Source organism: Schistocerca nitens, chromosome 5, assembly GCF_023898315.1.
Source record: "Schistocerca nitens isolate TAMUIC-IGC-003100 chromosome 5, iqSchNite1.1, whole genome shotgun sequence".
Taxonomy (NCBI): Eukaryota; Metazoa; Arthropoda; class Insecta; order Orthoptera; family Acrididae; genus Schistocerca; species Schistocerca nitens.
Genome location: NC_064618.1, coordinates 712,093,112 through 712,111,277, shown reverse-complemented (window position 1 = coordinate 712,111,277; position 18,166 = coordinate 712,093,112). Strand labels below are relative to the sequence as shown.

Here is an 18,166-nt window from a genome sequence, read left to right as displayed (position 1 = left end):
CGAGCCTCTGCGTCGGAGAATTACCCCCAGCCATTCACACACTCAAACAGTGGCTGGAAGGGAACGTCCTCTCATTCACTACATGCTGCAGTGAATCCTATAACGCCCCATTTACAGAGTGGGAGCTCCGTGGTGTCCTTACACATTGCCCTGACACAGCTCCTGGGCCTGATCGCATCCACAGCCAGATGATTAAACATCTCTCATCTGACTACATATGATATCTTCTCGTCATCTTCAACCGGATCTGGTGCGATGGCGTCTTTCCATCGTAATGGTGGGAGAGCACCATCATTCCAGTGCTCAAACACGGTAAAAACCCGCTTGATGTGGATAGCTATCGGCCCATCAGCCTCACCAGTATTCTTTGTTAGCTGCTGGAATGTATGGTATGTTGGCAATTGGGTTGGGTACTGAAGTCACGTGGCTTGCTGGCTCCATGTCAGGTCTGTTTCCGCCAGGGTCATTCTACCACTGATAATCTTTTGTCCATTGAGTCTGCCATCCGAACAGCCTTTTCCAGACGGCAACACCTGATTGCCGTCTTTTTTACTTCCATCCATATCCAGGAGAATGGAGTCCCCCAGGGCTCTGTATTAAGTGTCTCTTTATTTTTACTGGCCATTAACCGTCTAGCAGCAGCTGTCAGGCCCTCCGTCTCACCTTCTCTGTATACAGACAACTTCTGCATTTCGTACTGCTGCTCCAGTACTGTTGTTGTTGAGTGGCACCTCTAGGGAGTCATCCGCAAGGCACAGTCATGGGCTTTAGCCCATGGCTTCCAGTTTTCAGTCACAAAGTCGTGCGTTGTGCACTTCTGTCGGCGTCGTACCGTTCATCCGGAACCCGCAATTTACCTTCATGATGGTCCACTCACTGTAGTGGAGACATATCAATTCCCAAGACTGGTTTTCGATGCTCGATTGACTTGGCTCCCTCATCTTTGTCAGCTTAAGCAGAAGTGTTGGCAGCACCTCGATGCCCTCCATTGCTTGAGCAATACCAATTGGGGTGCTAATTGTTGTACACTGCTGCAGCTCTACAGAGCTCTTGTCCAATCCTGAATTGACTATGGCAGTGTGGTTTATGGTTCGGCAGCACCTTCCGCATTGCATTTACTTGACCCTCTGTACCACTGTGGGGTTCAAATAGCGACAGGAGCTTTTAGGACGAGTCCGGTGACCAGCGTACTGGTGGAGGCTGGTGTCCCTCCACTACAGATCAGACGTGCTCAACTGCTCACCAGCTATGCAATACACAGTCATAGTTCCCCTGAGCATCTGAATTACTGTCTCCTTTTCCCACCCGCGGCAGTCTCGGCAGCCCAGATCGGGGCAAATGATTGCAGTTCACGTGTGGTCCCTTCTCTCTGAACTGGAGTCCTTCCCTTTACCACCTCTACTTGCGGTCTGTTCACGTTCGCCTTCATGGTGTATGCCTCAGCCGCAGTTTTGTCTGGACCTTTTGCTTTGCCCTAAGGACTCCATTAACCCCGCCGCTCTCCGCTGTCACTTCCTCTCAATTCTTGACGTGTTCCGGAGCTCTGAAGTGGTTTACACCGACGGCTCAATGGCTGATGGTCATGTAGGTTTTGCATATGTTCATGGAAGACATATTGAGCAGCACTCCTTGCCAGTTGGCTGCAGTGTTTTCACTGCAGAGCTGGCGGCCATATCTTGTGCTCTTGAGTACATCCGCTCATGCCGTGGTGAGTCATTTATCCTGTGTAGTGATTCATTGAGCAGCCTACAAGCTACCAGTGGTACCCTCGCCACCCTGTGTTAGCATCCATTCAGGAGTCCATCTATGCCCTGGAACAGTCCCGCCGTTCCGTGGTGTTTGTGTGGACTCCAGGACACGGAATCCCCGGCAACGTACTTGCTGACAGGCTGGCCAAACACGTGACACAGAAACTGCTTCGGGAGATAAGCATCTCCGAAAATGACCTGCATTCTGTGTTACACCGCAGGGTTTTCCGGCTTTGGGAGACGGAATTGCATAACAGCACGCACAACAAACTGTCTTATTAAAGAGACTATGAATGTGTGGAAGTCTTCCATGCAGGCCTCTCGCAGGGAATCAGCTGTCCTCCGCCAGTTCCGCATTGGCCATATGTGGCTAACGCATGGTTACCTACCCCATCGCGAGGACCTACCTTAGTGTCGCTGTGGCTTCCAAATGACAGTCGTCCACCTCTTGCCGAACTGCCCACTTTTAGCCACTGTGCGGCAGACTTTTAACTTTCCCAGCACCCTGCCTTTGGTGTTGGGCGACAGTGCCTCCACAGCAGCTTTAGTTTTAAGTTTTATCCGTGAGAGTGGGTTTTATACTTCTATGTAGGTTTTAGTGCATGTCCTTTGTTCCTCTGTGTCCTCCACCCTAGTGCTTTTAGGGTGGAGGTTTCAATGTGTAGCAGAGTGGCTGGCTGTCCCTTTCTATTCTCGTGGTTGGCCAGCCACTGTAAACTGCTTTCATGTTTTACTCTCTTCTGTTTCTAGCGTCTGTATGTTGTTTTCTTCTCCTCTTTTGTTCCTTTTAGTGTTCATTGCCTTCTCTTCGTTCTTGTGGCTTTTCCTTTCTTTCCGTTTTGTGTTACATGTTTGGTCCATGTTATTCTCACACTTATGGCATTGTTTTATTAGGACATCGTAGTTTGGACCCTTCTCGCACCTTTAAACCAGCTAACCAATCTTCCATCTGCTGTAGAAATATAGTTACAGTGAACTGTAGCTAATTACATACTGCAAGTGCCATCTCATTTCATGACTTACTATTCGTGTTTTATCTATAGACTTGACTGCTGAATTATGTTATAAGAACCTTTATGTGTGCACTTGCCCCTTCCTCCTCCTCCTCCTCCTACTACTACTACTACTACTACTACCACCTCCCTCACTTTCCAACTACGGTTACACTCATCTCATCTAATATTATCTTTTCCTGTTTGAGGTTTCTCAGTCATCGAGAACAAGCTTCAGCTGAAGAATTTTTAAAGCTTATATTTTTTCTCCATGAAAAAAACTTTTCGACAACTTCAGAATATTTGAGTGCTCAGAAATGAAGCTTTGGCCTGGAAACTAGTACTTAACAAATAAAGAAACAGTGTAGCTATGAAAGACTTTATTTCCAGGAGAAGAAAAATATTATCAGTTACTGGTCCACAATAAAATTTACTTTCAGACAGGCTGATCACTAATAAACTTGTATTATAAGTATCTATTAAAGTAGAAGAGAGGGAGTAAATATAATATAAAGACTTTAGTTTGCCATTGTGTGTTCACTGATCTTTCTGAAATTCAAACTAGGCTCAGCAAATAAACACGAAATTTTTGAACAAAGAGAGTGAAATTTATTGCCTCTAAACTTTTGAATTTTCTACTGACGGCGACTTTTTCCTCCATATACCTCACATTTAGCATCACCTAATAACTTTACTGATTTGAAATATGGCTTGGACATCTCTTGGTCTTTTGTTGTTGATTGCCCTCCTGCTAATAATGGACTTTATGAACATATGTTGAATAAAGTATGTTGTACTGTAGCAAATGATTTTTCAAACTCTTCATATTTGTTTATGCACAATGATCTGTTCGTATGATCAGCTTTGTAACATGCAGCAATCTCAATATTTGAACCAGATCAGAAAGCTACACGAGTTGATACCATACCATGACGTTCATTTGTGTCAGAGTAACATATTATTTTAAGTGATTATGACATAGTAACCAAATGGTAGCAATGGTGAAATGTAGATCAGATGCAAGTTCCCAGCTGTGGCCTTACTGACTCACACATAATACCTGTACGTTCTGTAGTAGATTTGAACTACATAGTGTGAACTGAAAATTACATTATGAGACAGATTGTTTGTATGATGACTGCTAGCCTCTAACTCACATCAGGCTTTGTGTACAATGCCTAATTAAGACATGCATGATATGGATAATTACTGTTTGTTGAAATATGTTGCTATTACATTTTAGATATTAATACAAAAACCAGGAAAATTGAAAGGAACAAAGGTACAATTGGCAGTTGTGGAAGTTGTTTAACTAATAGCACTATAATTAGAAAATGGCAGCCAAATAATAGGTACACTTTTATAAGAGAGCACTTCATTGTGAAAGATGATTCCTAAAATTCACTGGAAGCTCTGGAATAATTAAAGGACTAATGAAACAATGGAAAATCCAGGATAGAATAATGGCAATATGAAAATGATAATTGCTACTCACCATACAGCAGAGATGCTGTCTCAAATAGGCACAACAAAAGGCTATCAAACAAGTAAGTTTTCGTCCAAAAAGGCCTTCATTGGAACAACGTGTGCATGCACGCACTACCAGTCACTTGCTGCTGAGGCCAAACTAATTAGCTGTTACCAACAGAAACATGCTTAACTTTTGAAATGTTAAGATTTTGTAATAAGTTCAACAATTTTTGTAAAGCGGAAAATGAGGGCTTTCAAATGAGCTGTAGCAATCTAGAAACATCTTTCAGCTCATCGTGGGTTTCGCCTTTGCATGGTTAACGTGTGTAGTAAGTCATGAATATTTCTCTAAAGTTGAACTAACTGTGCTATTGTCGTTAGTAATTGAGACTCAAGAGGACGTCGTTATCAGGAGAAAGAAAACTGGCGTTCTATGGATCGGAGCGTGGAATGTCAGATCCCTTATTCGGGCAGGTAGGTTAGAAAATTTAAAAAGGGAAATGGATAGGTTAAAGTTAGACATAGTGGGAATTAGTGAAGTTCGGTGGCAGGAGGAACAAGACTTTTGGTCAGGTGATTACAGGGTTATAAATACAAAATCAAATAGGGGTAATGCAGGAGTAGGTTTAATAATGAATAAAAAAATAGGAGGGCGGGTTAGCTACTACAAACAGCATAGTGAACGCATTATTGTGGCCAAGATAGACACAAAGCCCATGCCTACTACAGTAGTACAAGTTTATATGCCAACTAGCTCTGCAGATGATGAAGAAATAGATGAAATGTATGACGAGATAAAAGAAATTATTCAGGTAGTGAAGGGAGACGAAAATTTAATAGTCATGGGTGACTGGAATTCGTCAGTAGGAAAAGGGAGTGAAGGAAACATAGTAGGTGAATATGGATTGGGGGAAAGAAATGAAAGAGGAAGCCGCCTTGTAGAATTTTGCACAGAGCATAACTTAATCATAGCTAACACTTGGTTTAAGAATCATAAAAGAAGGTTGTATACCTGGAAGAATCATGGAGATACTAAAAGGTAAGACAGAGATTTAGGAACCAGGTTTTAAATTGTAAGTCATTTCCAGGGGCAGATGTGGATTCTGACCACAATCTATTGGTTATGAACTGCAGATTGAAACTGAAGAAACTGCAAAAAGGTGGGAATTTAAGGAGATGGGACCTGGATAAACTGAAAGAACCAGAGGTTGTAGAGAGTTTCAGGGAGAGCATAAGGGAACAATTGACAGGAATGGGGGAAAGACATACAGTAGAAGAAGAATGGGTAGCACTGAGGGATGAAGTAGTGACGGCAGCAGACGATCAAGTAGGTAAAAAGACGAGGGCTAATAGAAATCCTTGGGTAACAGAAGAAATATTGAATTTAATTGACGAAAGGAGAAAATATAAAAATGCAGTAAATGAGATCGACAAGAAGTGCAAAATGGCTAAGCAGGGATGGCTAGAGGACAAATGTAAGGATGTAGAGGCTTGTCTCACTAGGGGTAAGATAGATACTGCCTACAGGAAAATTAAAGAGACCTTTGGAGAGAAGAGAACCACATGTATGAATATCAAGACCTCAGATGGACACCCAGTTCTAAGCAAAGAAGGGAAAGCAGAAAGGTGGAAGGAGTATATAGAGGGTTTATACAAGGGCGATGTGCTTGAGGACAATATTATGGAAATGGAAGAGGATGTAGATGAAGACGAAATGGGAGATAAGATACTGCATGAAGAGTTTGACAGAGCACTGAAAGACCTGAGTCGAAACAAGGCCCTGGGAGTAGACAACATTCCATTAGAACTACTGATGGCCTTGGGAGAGCCAGTCCTGACAAAACTCTACCATCTGGTGAGCAAGAGGTATGAGACAGGCGAAATATTCTCAGACTTCAAGAAGAATATAATAATTCCAATCCCAAAGAAAGCAGGTGTTGACAGATGTGAAAATTACCGAACTATCAGTTTAATAAGTCACAGCTGCAAAATACTAATGCGAATTCTTTACAGACGAATGGAAAAACTGGTAGAAGCGGACCTCGGGGAAGATCAGTTTGAATTCCGTAGAAATGTTGGAACACGTGAGGCAATACTAACCTTACGACTTATCTTAGAAGAAAGATTAAGAAAAGGCAAACCTACGTTTCTAGCATTTGTAGACTTAGAGAAAGCTTTTGACAATGTTAACTGGAATACTCTCTTTCAAATTCTGAGGGTGGCAGGGGTAAAATACAGGGAGCGAAAGGCTATTTACAATTTGTACAGAAACCAGATGGCAGTTATAAGAGTCGAGGGGTATGAAAGGGAAGCAGTGGTTGGGAAGGGAGTGGGACATGGTTGTAGCCTCTCCGCGATGTTATTCAATCTGTATATTGAGCAAGCAGTAAAGGAAACAAAAGAAAAATTCGGAGTAGGTATTAAAATTCATGGAGAAGAAGTAAAAACTTTGAGGTTCGCTGATGACATTGTAATTCTGTCAGAGACAACAAAGGACTTGGAAGAGCAGTTGAACGGAATGGACAGTGTCTTGAAAGGAGCATATAAGATGAACATCAACAAAAGCAAAACGAGGATAAATGGAATGTAGTCAAATTAAATCTGGTGATGCTGAGGGAATTAGATTAGGAAATGAGACACTTAAAGTAGTAAAGGAGTTTTGCTATTTAGGGAGTAAAATAACTGACGATGGTCGAAGTAGAGAGGATATAAAAAGTAGACTGGCAATGGCAAGGAAATCGTTTCTGAAGAAGAGAAATTTGTTAACGTCGAGTATAGATTTAAGTGTCAGGAAGTCGTTTCTGAAAGTATTTGTATGGAGTGTAGCCATGTATGGAAGTGAAACATGGACGATAACTAGTTTGGACAAGAAGAGAATAGAAGCTTTCGAAATGTGGTGCTATAGAAGAATGCTGAAGATAAGGTGGGTAGATCACGTAGCTAATGATGAGGTATTGAATAGGATTGGGGAGAAGAGAAGTTTGTGGCACAACTTGACTAGAAGAAGGGATCGGTTGGTAGGACATGTTTTGAGGCATCAAGGGATCACAAATTTAGCATTGGAGGGCAGCGTGGAGGGTAAAAATCGTAGAGGGAGACAAAGAGATGAATACACGAAGCAGATTCAGAAGGATGTAGGTTGCAGTAGGTACTGGGAGATGAAGAAGCTTGCACAGGATAGAGCAGCATGGAGAGCTGCATCAAACCAGTCTCAGGACTGAAGACCACAACAACAACAATTGAGAAAGTACACAGGAACTATGAAGTTATGTGAATTCCATTTTCAATAAGAAATTGGAAATCATCCTACAATTTAAATTCCAACACGATTTCTGACAATTTACATTTCTTCTCTCTGAAAGATTATCTTGAGTAGAAAGGTGAATTTTTAAAGGACTGTCTAAAAGAAAGAAACCTTATACAGTGGAACCTCGCTTAACGTGCACCTCCCATAACGCGAAGTTCACATAACTAGCAAAACAAATTAATGAGTGACAACGATTTAATGTAATATCACCAGCCGTTTGCACATGGCTGGGGAAACATTCAACAGTATGAACACCTTTCATTGTTGGCAGAAGCATATGATCAATATCTTTAGTACATACTGCAGTCTGCCAGGATCATCAGCGGCTGAAGAAGTATTTAAGGGACGCCATGGGTGGTTCGAGAAGTTTAAGAGAAGAACCAGCATCCACAGCATTGAGGATGGCGAAGCGGCCAGTGCCGACACAAAGGCAGCTGAGAGCTTAATCAGCAACTCCAAGATGTTAATTAATTCTGAGTGTTACCTGCCGTAACAGGATTTTAATTGTGACGAGACGGGTCTAATCTATAAAAAGATGCTGAAGCGTACCTTTATAAAAGCAGAGTAGAATTCATTGCCCGGCCACAAGCCAATGAAAGACCATCTCGCATTACTATTTAGTGCCAGTGCAAGCGGCGATTTGAAAACTAAAATGCTGCTTGTTTACCATTCAGATACGCAAATTGCCTTCAAGAACTGTAAAGTCCAGAAGTGCAGATTAAATGTGATGTGGAGGTCCAACAACAAGGCTTGGGTGATGTGATCTTTTTTTTGTGATTGGATCAATGAAGTGTTTTGTCCTTCGGTGTAAAAATATTTGCTTGAGATGAATCTGCCACTCCATGTCTTGCTTGGTATGGACAACGATCTTGCCCATTGTCCAGGCCTAGAAGACCATCTCCTTGAAGAATTTCCGTTCGTCAAGATTCAGTTTCTGCCTCCCAACACCACCCTGTTACTCCAGCCTATGGATCAGCAGATTATTTATAACTTCAAGAAGCTTTACACTAAAGCATTCTTCGAGCATTGCTATGAGTTGACTGATGCTACTACTCTCACTCTGAGAGTTTTGGAAATATCACTTCTACATTGTTACTTGCGTCAATATGACCCAAAAGGCATGGGAAGGGGTTACCAAGAGAATTCTCCCTTATAATTCGAAGAAGCTCTGGCTGGAGTGTTATTGAATGTGATACTGAGGCATTTGAGTCAGTACCTGTGGAGCTTGTAGCCAACAAGATTGTGTCTTTGGCCTATAGCATGGGGCTAGAAGTGGATAACAATGATATCGATGAGCTTGTGGAAGATCACAGCCAAGAAATGATCACCGAAGAGCTTATGGAGTTGCAGTGTGTTTCACAGCAGGAAGTTGTGGAGAGAAGTTTGGAGGAGGAGGCGGCGGTATCAACAAAACAACAATCTTCTGGTGCAATAAGACAAATGCTGAAAGCATGGAAATCAGTTGTATCATACATTGAAAATGATCACCCCCATAAAATAGTGGCTACGCACGCTAAAAATTTATTTAATGATGATGCTATGTTGCATTTTCGCCAAGTGTTGAAGCGTCGGCAGAAACAAATGACTAGAGATAGCTTCCTAATAAAAAAGAATTAGTTATGTATCATGAATAAAAAATGCATGATACTGCTTGTGCAATTTTTTTTTTAATTAATGGCATGAATAAAATAAAACTTTTAGTACTTTCTCTGCATGGAATGCATTATCATGTTTTACATGAATTTGTATGGTATAAATTGTTTCACTTCATGAGTGTTTCATGCTATGAGTAAGATTCTGGAGTGGATTGTGCAAGGTTCCACTGTACAGTCTTCATGTTAATAAAGGAAATAAATTTTGTACACAGGCCCATGATATATATTCTGTTGATAAAACTGTCTATATTGGTTAAGATATGTATTCATTTATAACATTTTTTTGGCTGCTGCCGTCATCAGATCAAAACTTAGAACATGTAAAGCAAGGTCCAGTGTTAGTAGTGATGAAACCTGTTGTTACTGTCATTGAACCTTATTTCACAAGTTCTAAGTTTTGATCTGATGATGACTGTTGCAAAACGATCTTATAAATCAAGAGATATCTTGAGTGATGTAATTGGTTTTTGTTCATCAAATAAGTCATTCTGGTAGAGATGAAATTCTTTTTATGCCCAACACAAATCATCACATTCCAAAGCATAAGGACAAGTAGTCAATCATTTGACTTCTACTGTGCTGTCAGCTGTCCTACAAAATGGTTAATTTTGAAAGAAGTGTCCCTGGACAAGGCTACTTCCAAAAGCTGTTTATGTTTTTGCAATCTTTTAAAATATCCTAATGCAGTCTGAAGCACATTGCTACAGTGAAGGTATCAAGTGTAACAAAGATATTAAATATCAGTATGTGACTATGATATTCAGTATCAATAGAAAACTCAACTTAAAATACGAACTGTTTCTGTGTTTGTAAGTGTGATACTCATTGAAGCTTACAGAATGCTTTGCATCTGACGATAAATTCTTTGTTGTAATTTTCTAGAGGAAGTAGTTTGATGTGTGTTTGTGTTTCCTCATTGACAAGGCTTTCAGTCCTGCTCTTCTCTTGTTTTGGCATTTGGTTGCTGTTCTTATATTTGGAATACCATTTACTCTCAACTCTGTTGGAGACAAATTTGGTTTAAAAGGCTATTGTCCTATTTTGTTTGTGCTGTTCATTGTTTATTAATGCTTGCTAAGCTATTTTCACATGTCAGGTATAATGATCTTTCATTGACTTATCTGATAATATTTCACTGCAGGTTTTGGAAGTATCAAGCAGTGCGACACAGGCTGAGATAACATCCAGTTGGAGAGCTTTGTCAAGAAAATACCACCCAGATAAAGTGAAAGATCCAGACAAACAGCGAGAGGCACAGGAAAAATTCATGGAAATTCAGCAGGCATATGAAATTGTCTCCAGCATTAGGGCAAAGAGAAGTAGCAGAAACAAAAGATACAATCCTTAATGTTGGAGAACATGGATCCCTGTGAGGACTTTCATTTTTGTGTGTGTGTGTGTGTGTGTGTGTGTGTGTGTGTGTGTGTGTGGTGTAGAGTTTTTCGTGGTTTATTTATTTTATAGTGTTTACTAATGTTTTTACCAAAGCAGTATATCTGAGTTCTGTGAGGGGAAATCAATCTTAAAAATAGATTTAAGTGTCCTTTTGACCCGGTATTGTTAATGATAAGTGTAACTATGAGTTCGCCTAGCATTTCGTGAGAAGAGTTCAGGCTGTAAGGAATATTTCCATGTTTTGTGATCTGTTGAGACAGTGAGTGTCATGTGATTATAAACATGTGACACACAAAGGAAGTAATTCAGACAATGTTTCTTATTTTTATATCTGAAAGGTTCTTGAAACCTTTTTTGTATTGGGCTATTGTTGATGTAAATAATGGAACAAAGATATTTTATTGAGGTAATAAGCATGTGGATCATAAAGCTGCTTGCATTCCTGGTGTAATCTATGGCTTTGACTATATTGCACACATAGAAGTTACACTGTTATTGTTGGTTGAACTCTGTAGATTGTATAGTTTTCTTCCTTTTCCAGTGTCTCAGTTATTCAGGTGATTATCTACAGAGATTAATTGAAAATTTCATTTTATCTGCAATTCTGCTGACAGCAGCAAATGGGTGAACCTCATACTTTCAGGATATAAGGTGCCTTTTCAAAACATCAAGAAATAAAGTGAGATTGACAGCTTTCTATGAAGCCATGTCCAAGTTCATCTGCATAATAATATAACGGATGTGGGAGGTCATCGCAACGTAATATGATATGTGAACAAAAGGAGATGAATACCTGTTGAAATTGTGAAGTTCTTACTTTAGTGGTTGGTGCAGCTATTTCCACTTTCTTTATTTTTCAAATAATAATTACTGTTTAATGATTGTGAGCTTTGCCTAAATTAGTTGTAGTAAGGTATGTTATTTAGTATCACATTTGTATGTGCCACTAAAATTTAGTGAAACACAGGTGTGCCTAAGTAGCTCCATTCTGTTGACTTCTACACTCCGACAAAAGAAATAGTCCTGTGATGGGGAAAAGCCACTTACGACACTCTTATACAGGAAATTGTGCATATAGTTTACATATCATAAATGTGCCTACTTTCCACAACTGTCGAATAATGTAACTCTTTTTACAGAACTTGATGTATGACTAATGGATATGGAAATCAAACTATTAGTTCCTTATCCAAAGAGTTTCCTAGGTGTTAGAAAGAAACACATTAGAAATGGAATAATACTGAATCTAGAACCTTTCTATAGCAAGTTCATTAAGTGGTTTGTCTAATGGATTTACAGTTGCCAGCCTATCCTGGCAAAGAAATGGTTAAGTTTTGGAAAAGCAGAAGAAGTAAATTTGGCCTACTTTTTTGCTGTTCCCTAACTTAACTTAACAAATAAATATAACTTTTCAGGATATGGTATTGAGAAAGACACAGGAATCTTTTAGCTACTACACCCACATACATATATAGTTTTCATCTAGAAAGGCCACAAATTTTCAATTGTCACTACATGTTAAAAAAGAACTGGCCAGTGGATACTTCTGTGTTTGCGTTTTGTGTAACAAAAAATTAAATACCTAACTATTCTAATAGCACAATATACACATTTAAATTTGATAAGACACGTGGTTCATATCTTTTTCCTAGCAAATTATCTGTCAATAGAAAAAGGTAGGGTGTGATCACTCTATATGGTCATTCAGTATTTTCATGCAATGGTACTTCAGTGTTACTGAGCCACATAAGCAGTTTTCTTTTTATAACTCTTTGTACCTTACTAATATCAGTTATAACTGAAAGAAATTTATCATTACTTCACTGAAAGCTTAATCTTGCAAAACCTCAGTATTTATGCTTGACAAGTTCATCTTTTTAGCAAAACTTATTTAATCACTTTCACTTTACTTACTACCACAAAGAGAGTAAAAATATTAAAATCGTTAAATTTGTGTGAAAACATTTACTTAAGTGCTTCAGCAAAATTTCACCTCAGTGCATTTCTACTACTTAAATCGTACAGTACTGTTATGTGTGCCGTAACAATTAGTTCACAACAATTAGTTACAGTCATTTATTCAGATATGAAAATTAGTGCTTGTAGATACTGAATGAAGTACTTCAAATGTTTTTATAACAGATTTACTCGGAATAATCAAACACCAGCAAAGGACCCTATATAGGTCAATAATTAAGAATAAAACAACAGGATGAACAAAATTTTATGATCAACACAATAATTATTAAAAAAAAATAATTTTGAGTTAATGGTTCACGCTTATATTATTCTAATTATACAGTTCTTAACCTGTTGGGCATGGCAGATAGTAATGGTGGCTATACTATCCATGGTATGGCATACACGTTTCTTGAAGTTCTTCTTGGCATCTTTTAGCCTAACAACCTACATCAAAGCTTTAATAATCCAGCAGTTCTGATCAGAGACAGTTGTGCAACAATTTCCAGGCAAGGCATTGCCTGCTTAGTCCTCTTTCACTTCAGCCTACAGACTGTGCCCTCTCATTCCTGCTTTTTGTATAGGTAGTGCTTCAAAAGCCCAAGCCACCTTTTACACTTCTCACAGTGACTACCGGGCAGTTCAAGAGCTCAACATCTTGTACGTACCGCATATCCTACACATTGTCCCTAAGCGTGTACCATTTTATACAAATGACAACTTGCACAAATACATGAAATTACATACACAAACATTTTCAGTTCATTAATTCATGACAAAATATTATTTAGTAACTGACAAAATATTATTTAGTAACTTACACATTTCATGTATTTCTTTACATAAGTTACAAACACACATGAGCAAAGCACTCTAACATCACATATATCACATCTCCCATATAGTCTTTGCATATCACAATTATATTATGCCAAACTCTAAAAACAAATTTTTTTTATAAATTAGGTGACTGATAGCACAATAATGTTACAAACTGTTTGTAAATTATTGTATTACTCCGTCCTTCTCGTCATGTTTGAACATGGTATATCTAAGTTTTCATGTGCAATACAAAGATATCTCTTGCTCAGTAGTGAATGCAAGCGTAAAATACTGTCTAAAACAAGTTCCTGATCCATAGGATTAGTGTTAGAACTTTGTTAAAAATATCAAGTGTTACATGTTTGCTTTTTAAATGAAAGTACCAGTTCATTCTGAGTACAGTAATTAAACATTCGTACATTCGCTAATGATATTCTAAATTAGTCTCTAGCATTTGTTTTGGAAGTTGCACAGCACTTCAATATGTTCATTGGCTCAAAGATTTTTATACACAAAATAATTTCTTATATGTATACTCTTGCAGAAATAATATTTTTTCACAAAGTTTGGTTTCTGTGTCAAATTTTTCTCTTGCCCTTGTAAGATATATGTACATGTGTGAGCTTTTAACTTCATGCATGATAATGATCTGGAAGCAAATGTGTTTTGTAATTGTGTGTTCATTGTAATCATTTTTCTCCAATTTTGCTGCATATATCTGTATATCTTCACATACACTCTGCAAACTGCCATGATATGCATTGCAGAGGGTACTTCCCATTGTATGAAACATTGGGGTTGATTCCCGTTCCATTTATATACAGGGCACGGAATAATGATAGCTTACCGCCCTGGGGATGAGCCAAGTAGCTCCTATGTCGTGCGCATTGTGCTCCAAAAGAACAAGTGACGAGGACCAACGTCAGATATTTCTCAGCTTTGTAAATGTATTCCAGTGTTTTGTATTAAGTCTGTCATCTCTAAATAAAATTATAAACAGCCGACCAGTTGCAATGTGTATGTAATGGTGGTTTTGTCACGATGTATGTTTGCTACTACATCGGCCCTTATGTGATTTTGCCTGGCTCTAAAATTTTGTTTTTTCCTGTGAATGTGTATTAACAGGATCGTGTACCAGTGTTCGTAATTCTTTCTTGACAAGAGCCATTATTGTCAATTTTAAAGTTCTGACATGTATACCGTTTGTGGGCTTCACTAATATAGTAATGTATATTTTTATATTTTGGCTGTATATGCCACTGGGCGTAAGTCTCTCAGCGTAAGCGCCACCTGCCTTTTTTTATGTATAACTACATTATTTGTACCAATGCTCCCATACTGTAATATTGCAACCGGTCGGCTGTTTGTAATTTTATTACATGAAACCGTTGCTGTTGGGCAGCTATGTTTAAAATATGTCATCTCTATGAAGGTACTCTAATGTTCGTACTGGCGCAAAAAAATATGGGGCAGCATCTGTCACTCATATTGGCTGGAAAGGATACAGACAACATTGCGTGTTACTTTATTTGTGGTATTTAAGTTGCAACATGCAAAGCCACACAGTCTCACACAGTGCAAAGAGAACAGATTGTCGTCTGCTACAAGCTTTGTATTTATATTCTAGATGGTTTTACACTACAGTACTCAAAAATAGAAAAGAGCTAGCTAACATCTAATTGCTTAGAAACTGAAAAAAAAGTGAACTTTCTGTTTTGCAAACAGGATCATTCATTTGCTATTTGTGAAAGTCAAGACACTAGGGACAGAATTCTTTTGATGCCAAAACACAAAGTGACTGCATCCAATGTCGATGTCAGAAGGAAAATATGAAATCTGTATTTCGAATTCTAATAATAACAACCAGATAGTGGGCTACTACCCTTTTGAATGGAGACACAGTGGAGGAATACAGATTTTTTTTATATATTTTCATTATGCTGATTGTAAATTCGTATGTTTTATGTAAAAAGCTAAGGTGCTCTAGCAATCATCTTGACTTCATTGTTGAGCTGACAGCAGCTTTGATAAACAAAGGAGGTCTGTTGAGTGAACTTCAACTAGAAATCATTCACCTGTAAATGGACTCAGTGGAAGACATTTTCCTAAATTGAAACTTCCTGGCAGATTAAAATTGTGTGCCAGACCGAGACTCTAACTCGGGGCCTTTGACTTTCGCGGGCAAGTGCTGTACCATCTGAGCTACCAAAGCACGACTCACAACCCGTCCACACAGCTTCAAGTCTGCCAGTACCTCGTCTCCTACTTTCAAAACTTCACAGAAGCTCTTCTGCGAACCTTGCAGACTAGCACTCCTGCAAGAGCACTTGCCCGTGAAAGGCAAAGGTCCCAAGTTCAAGTCACAGTCCGGCACACAGTTTTAATCTGCCTGGAAGTTTCATATCAGCACACACTCCGCTGCAAAGTGAAAAATCTCATTCTGGATTTTCCTAAATTGATTCCAGCAACAGAATGTCGAAACAGCATCGGAGATTATGTAAGGTTTGTGGAGGATGAAGCAAGACAAGTGGCTATTACTATTGTGAAGAATGTGATGTAGGATTTCGTGTTCCAAAATCCTTTAAAATCATACTGATGCAAATGTAACTAAGTAATTTTGATTAAAAAACTAAATTTTCAAACAGCTTTATTTTTAGTACCAATAACTTTGAATTCAATCACCATTTAGGGAACAAAAAATAAAAAACAATTTTTGTCGTGAAAACAACAAATTTTCAGTTTAATATAAGAAAACGGGGTCTGATGTAAGTGTGTTTCTTTGCACTATTTCATAGAAAAAAGTATTTCAAATGCATCAAAATGATGTAAGTTCTGTGCAGTAGAATGAACTAGACAAAATATAGTAAAGATGGCATAAGAAGACTCCTGACAGCTCGTAGCACTGTTGCCAGCTTTCAGCTACAAAGCACATATGGCTGCAGTCTTAAACAGTATATTAGCTGTGTGCAGAGTTGGGAACACTGAGGTGTTGCCATAGAGACTTTTACAAGATCATGTTACATTATTGGTTGAGGAAGATCCACAAAGTTGTTCACTGCAACTGTCAGAGGCCAACTTGGGCCGACTCGACTATAGATTTCTCACTTAATACTGTGTCTTGAAACTTTGTATGTTGGCTTTAACGGAATAGTTGGTGTTCATCTTCGAGCATCTGCCACTTCAGATTTTTCAGGGGTCAAACCGAACTTTGTAATCATTTATGCTGTCTTTCTTTGTAAAAGTTCAGTATGCCCTGTTAGTGTTATTTACTAAGAGTCTCAGGCACTTGAGTAATACTCTATGCATAGTAGCACGAGTGTTTAGTAAGCAGTTTCTTTCCATAATTCCAGTCAGTTATCACAAAGCAATTTCCATTGTCAGCTGATTGCATTTTTACACTATCCTACCATTGAATGTGTGGTGTCACCGCCAGACACCACACTTGCTAGGTGGTAGCTTAAATCGGCCGCGGTCCATTAGTACATGTCGGACCCGTGTGTCGCCACTGTCAGGATCGCAGACCGAGCGCCACCCCAAGGCAGGTCTCGAGAGAGGTACTAGCACTCGCCCCAGTTGTACGACGACGTTGCTAGCGACTACACTGACGAAGCCTTTCTCTCATTTGCCGAGAGACAGTTAGAATAGCCTTCAGCTAAGTTAATGGCTACGACCTAGCAAGGCGCCATTAACCATTTGTAACGTTGCATGTACCTCAAGATAGAGTCTCACTTGTGTCATCCAGAATGCTGTATACCAAAGGACAATATAAAAGTTAAGTGTTCTAGTAGCTACGTTCTTTTCTTTATCACATTCATTACGAATCCTGTTCCAGAATTCGCGCCAGTCGGCGTGTGTGTACGTGTGCCCTTTCGGCTACTTCACTGTGGACTGGCTGCCTTAACAGTCCACTACAGAATGAACTGAAGTGTCATATGCTTCATTTTTGATTATCCTTTGTGTTCATTTCATTTCTTGTCCCTAAAAACTGATCATCCAGATGAGTTTACGTCTAATTGTGACCCACTGATACTGTAATCTGGGATTCTGTGTTTTTACATTTATGTTTTTGAACATTTTGAGCAACTTGCCAGTCTTTGCACCACTTCAAAATCTTGTGAAGATATGAAAATATTTGTGCAGTGGAAAGTCTGTGGAGTGGCCTGCTTAGTGCACATTAGCTCAAAATGTGGCGCAAAAGGTTTCAACCCAAGTCTGTAATTACAACTAAGTTTGTGCACAGTTCATACAGTAAACAGTAGAGTCAATATTCGTACATCATCACAACACAAGGGGCTTAGTAGTGCTCTGGCTGCAGTTGTGGAATCTTCTGAGACAACAGCAAAAGTCAGAAGAGTCCACTATCAATGGACGTCTATGTATCACAGGGCTCATCTGTGTGATAATAATGGTGAGACATTTGGTCATGGTGGCTCAGTTTTTTCGTAGTATCAATTACGCGCCCACAAGAGTATTTACATATGGCTAGATGCTCTTTGCCTGAAATTCTGTGAAGTTCCATCATCTTGTAGCCAGTATCTGAGAATCTACTATCATTTATTTATTTGTGTATTTATTTCTGTTCTGTTGATCCAATAAACAAACGAGATATAGAACGAGTCAGATACAAAAAAGAAAAAAAATGAAGTATTATCAAATAATGACAAATTCAAGATGGAATGTAACAATATTGTGACAAGGAAAGATGCCATTCACCATATAGTGGAGATGTCGTCTATTTTTGACAAAGGCCTTGTTGGCCAAAAGCTTATTTTGTGACAGTCTTTTTGTTGTCCCTATCTGCGACTCAGCATCTCCGCT

The 18,166-nt window shown here is 39.1% G+C and overlaps 1 protein-coding gene across 1 annotated transcript in view; it reads left to right on the top strand.

Moving 5' to 3' along the window:
• The window catches only part of LOC126259372 (dnaJ homolog subfamily C member 22), a 49,692-nt gene extending 35,853 nt beyond the window's left edge, over positions 1 to 13,839 (top strand). The window contains exon 5 of the mRNA XM_049956111.1: positions 10,314 to 13,839. Coding sequence (XP_049812068.1) covers positions 10,314 to 10,520 — 207 coding nt within the window. The 3' untranslated portion in view covers positions 10,521 to 13,839. The remainder of the gene's footprint in view (positions 1 to 10,313) is intronic.
• The last annotated feature ends 4,327 nt before the right edge of the window (positions 13,840 to 18,166 follow it).